This window comes from Saccoglossus kowalevskii, chromosome 20, assembly GCF_978046115.1.
Source record: "Saccoglossus kowalevskii chromosome 20, keSacKowa6.1, whole genome shotgun sequence".
In the NCBI taxonomy this organism is placed as follows: Eukaryota; Metazoa; Hemichordata; class Enteropneusta; family Harrimaniidae; genus Saccoglossus; species Saccoglossus kowalevskii.
Window position 1 is genome coordinate 1,932,693 of NC_140660.1, and position 2,818 is coordinate 1,935,510.

Consider the following 2,818-nt stretch of genomic DNA (forward strand, 5'->3'; position numbering starts at 1 on the left):
AACACACACTTGATATCCGCATAAAGACTACATACAAAGCCATTCACTACTACCTTCGTCGCATCAACAAAAAATACCTCCGCAATGAATCTTGTCACACGATGATTCGTGCAATACACTCTGTCAACTTGACTATGGGAATTCACTTTTATTTGGACTTCCAGAAAATAGCAGTAAAGCGGGGGAGTCGTCACCTGCGCATGCGTCAGATGGCCATAGCGTGTCGTTGTTTACAAACAAGCGTCTACCCAGCGTGTGTTGTCATCGTCGCTTGGGACTCTATTCTCGCGCGTGCGCAGGTGACGACCCTCCCTCATTAATCTATTTCAAAGAACCCCAAATACGGCTGCTAGAAACATCACCAGGAGTAGACAATCAGAGCATATAATCCCAGTTTTACAAAAACAGCATTGGCTCCCTGCTTATCTCAGAATTGAGTACAAAATTATCCAGTTAACAAGCTTTGTGATCTGATTCATTTATATACACCCATTCGTACGCTTCGTTGGCAGTAAGAGCCTTTTTGCACCACAAAATATAAATTGAAAACATGTGGGGGAAGTGTCTTCTCAAATGTTGCTGCTCCTCAACTTTTGAACACCCTTTGATCTGACATGCGTCAAGTCACTGAGTCAACTTATTTAGAAAAAGATTGAAAACATATTTATTCAACAAAGCCTACAGCGTGAAATAATGCTCTCAGTGCCTTTGAACAGGACTTAGTTTTGGATCCAGGCGCTTTAGAAATCTTTCTGATTGATTGGTTGATAAAAGTCCGTATTGGAGCCGTAGAGACGAGAAAACATGTACTAAGGTGACTATAAGTGTTGATGTGAATCTCCGCTGCGTTCTGACTGATCGAGTAGTTTTAAATACGGAAAAGCTCAACATTCCTCCACTCTCCGAGTCGCTAAATTACACGAAGCTTCCCGAAAACACCCGAATAAGATGCATTATGGGCCAACCATTTGAAATTACGGGGAGAACTGGAACCGAAGCTTTTTTCACGGTGTCTTGACTGAACATCATTTGTCTTAAATACGTCAGCATTTTATTTCCGTAATACCTTGCATGATTGTTCTCTTTCTATGTCGGGCCTTTCAATTTTGTACAATAAATCCCCCCATGATTTCAAATGGTATACCCCTTATTAGAATGCTCGTAACAGACTGCACAACATTATTGATGCAACCCATTGCATTGACGTGTAATAACCACAAACAAACAGGGATTCCCCAGATGACGTCACTATTATGAGGTCGATTGTACAAGTAAAGTTCGTCGACCACCTCGGATGCGATGCTTCGCAATAGAACTCTATACTGCCTCGGTCACCATTCTCGACAGCTAGGATATACCGGCACCGATCCACCGGGCATCATATAAAAACACGTCGTGGAAGTGGCAAATGGAGCCGAGAATGAGCCTGAGAAGGAGTTAGTAAAAGCGGCGTCAGAGCTCCGACAAATGAAATTGGAAATGGGTGAAATTGAGGATGAAGATGAAACTGTTAACGTGGCAGTTTCTGTGGACGAAAGCTGGAGTAACCATGGTTTCTCTGCAAAAAATGGCGTCGTTACGGTGGTTTCTGTTGATACTGGAAAGCAGTAGCATTAATTATATCCATTTTCGTACGGATTCACAGTCACGCATTTTATAGTTATTGTTGCTGTAAGTCCGGCCTGGATAGAATAGAATACACATTCAAATTCGAGTTTCTAATGATTAGTCAATCACAAGAAAAGATATCGATGCCATACTGAGCACTTTAGCCGACATAGCACAAGACTCCAAAGATGTGAAAACATGATTTACTGCTATTGAGAACCGGATGGACAATATTGAAGACACCCTTCATAGAATTCAAGAAATATCAAGCGCAAAGTGTCGACGAGGCTGAAGCAGGGATTGAGGAATATAAGAATGAAATGAAACTATAAAAGGAGGAACTGTCTGAATTGAGGAACGAAGTGAAAACTTTGCGGAAATAGATAATAGGGACCGTAGGTGTAATCTCGTATTCCATGGAATAGAACAAAAGAATCCGTCTGAAGGCTGGGATACGACTGAGAGTATTATCAAGGATTAGACTATAGATGAACTTGTCATAGTCAACGAGTTAAGCGTCGCCAAAGAATTAATAATCGTTAACCAACCGCAAAGCTGTCAGACCGGTCGGCCCCTACAGAGTGACAAGCCACTGTCAATATTTTCATCGAATTGTCAAGGAGTAACAAAACAACTAAGCAACATTAGATTACGACTTTGAAAATGCTATCTCCTTGTATAAATGTTTTTTTCATGTTTTTTTTTTTGCATATTTGTTGCCGACTATTTAACTCCCTATGTGAACGAGTCTTCGGGAAATCAAAAAATGTGGTTTCATTTATCCTAGATAAAATTGTATTTGGATGAAAATAATACACCAAGATACTTGTACTGAGGGACAATCTTAATTTCATGATCGTGATAGAATCATTTTTCATTTTGTTTTAGATAATCACCTCTGTGAAGGACAGTTGTCTTTGTTTTGTTTACATTTACTGTTAGACCACAATGAGAACACAATTGGTGTGCTTTATTTATTTGTCATTGAGTGTGTGTTGGCATATCAGACCCTACGACTACGTCATTAATATTAAGGTTGTGAAGTACTCAGTGTATGATAAAAGATCATTACCAAATATAGTAAATAATATAGGGCTTAGCATATAACCTTGAGTCCTTGACGTGTGCCGACAATGCATTAAAATGTTCAGTAAATGAAATGAAATTACACAAGACTGCAACTTACTGTACACTGTCTGAGCGGATAACA

At 39.8% G+C, this 2,818-nt stretch overlaps 1 protein-coding gene across 1 annotated transcript in view; it reads right to left on the reverse strand.

The window, feature by feature from the left end:
• Positions 1-1,617: 1,617 nt before the first annotated feature.
• The window catches only part of LOC146729871 (zinc transporter ZIP12-like), a 21,629-nt gene continuing 20,428 nt past the window's right edge, over positions 1,618-2,818 (reverse strand). Inside the window, exon 10 of the mRNA XM_085494695.1 lies at positions 1,618-1,682. Within this exon, the coding sequence (XP_085350821.1) occupies positions 1,618-1,682 (65 nt within the window). The remainder of the gene's footprint in view (positions 1,683-2,818) is intronic.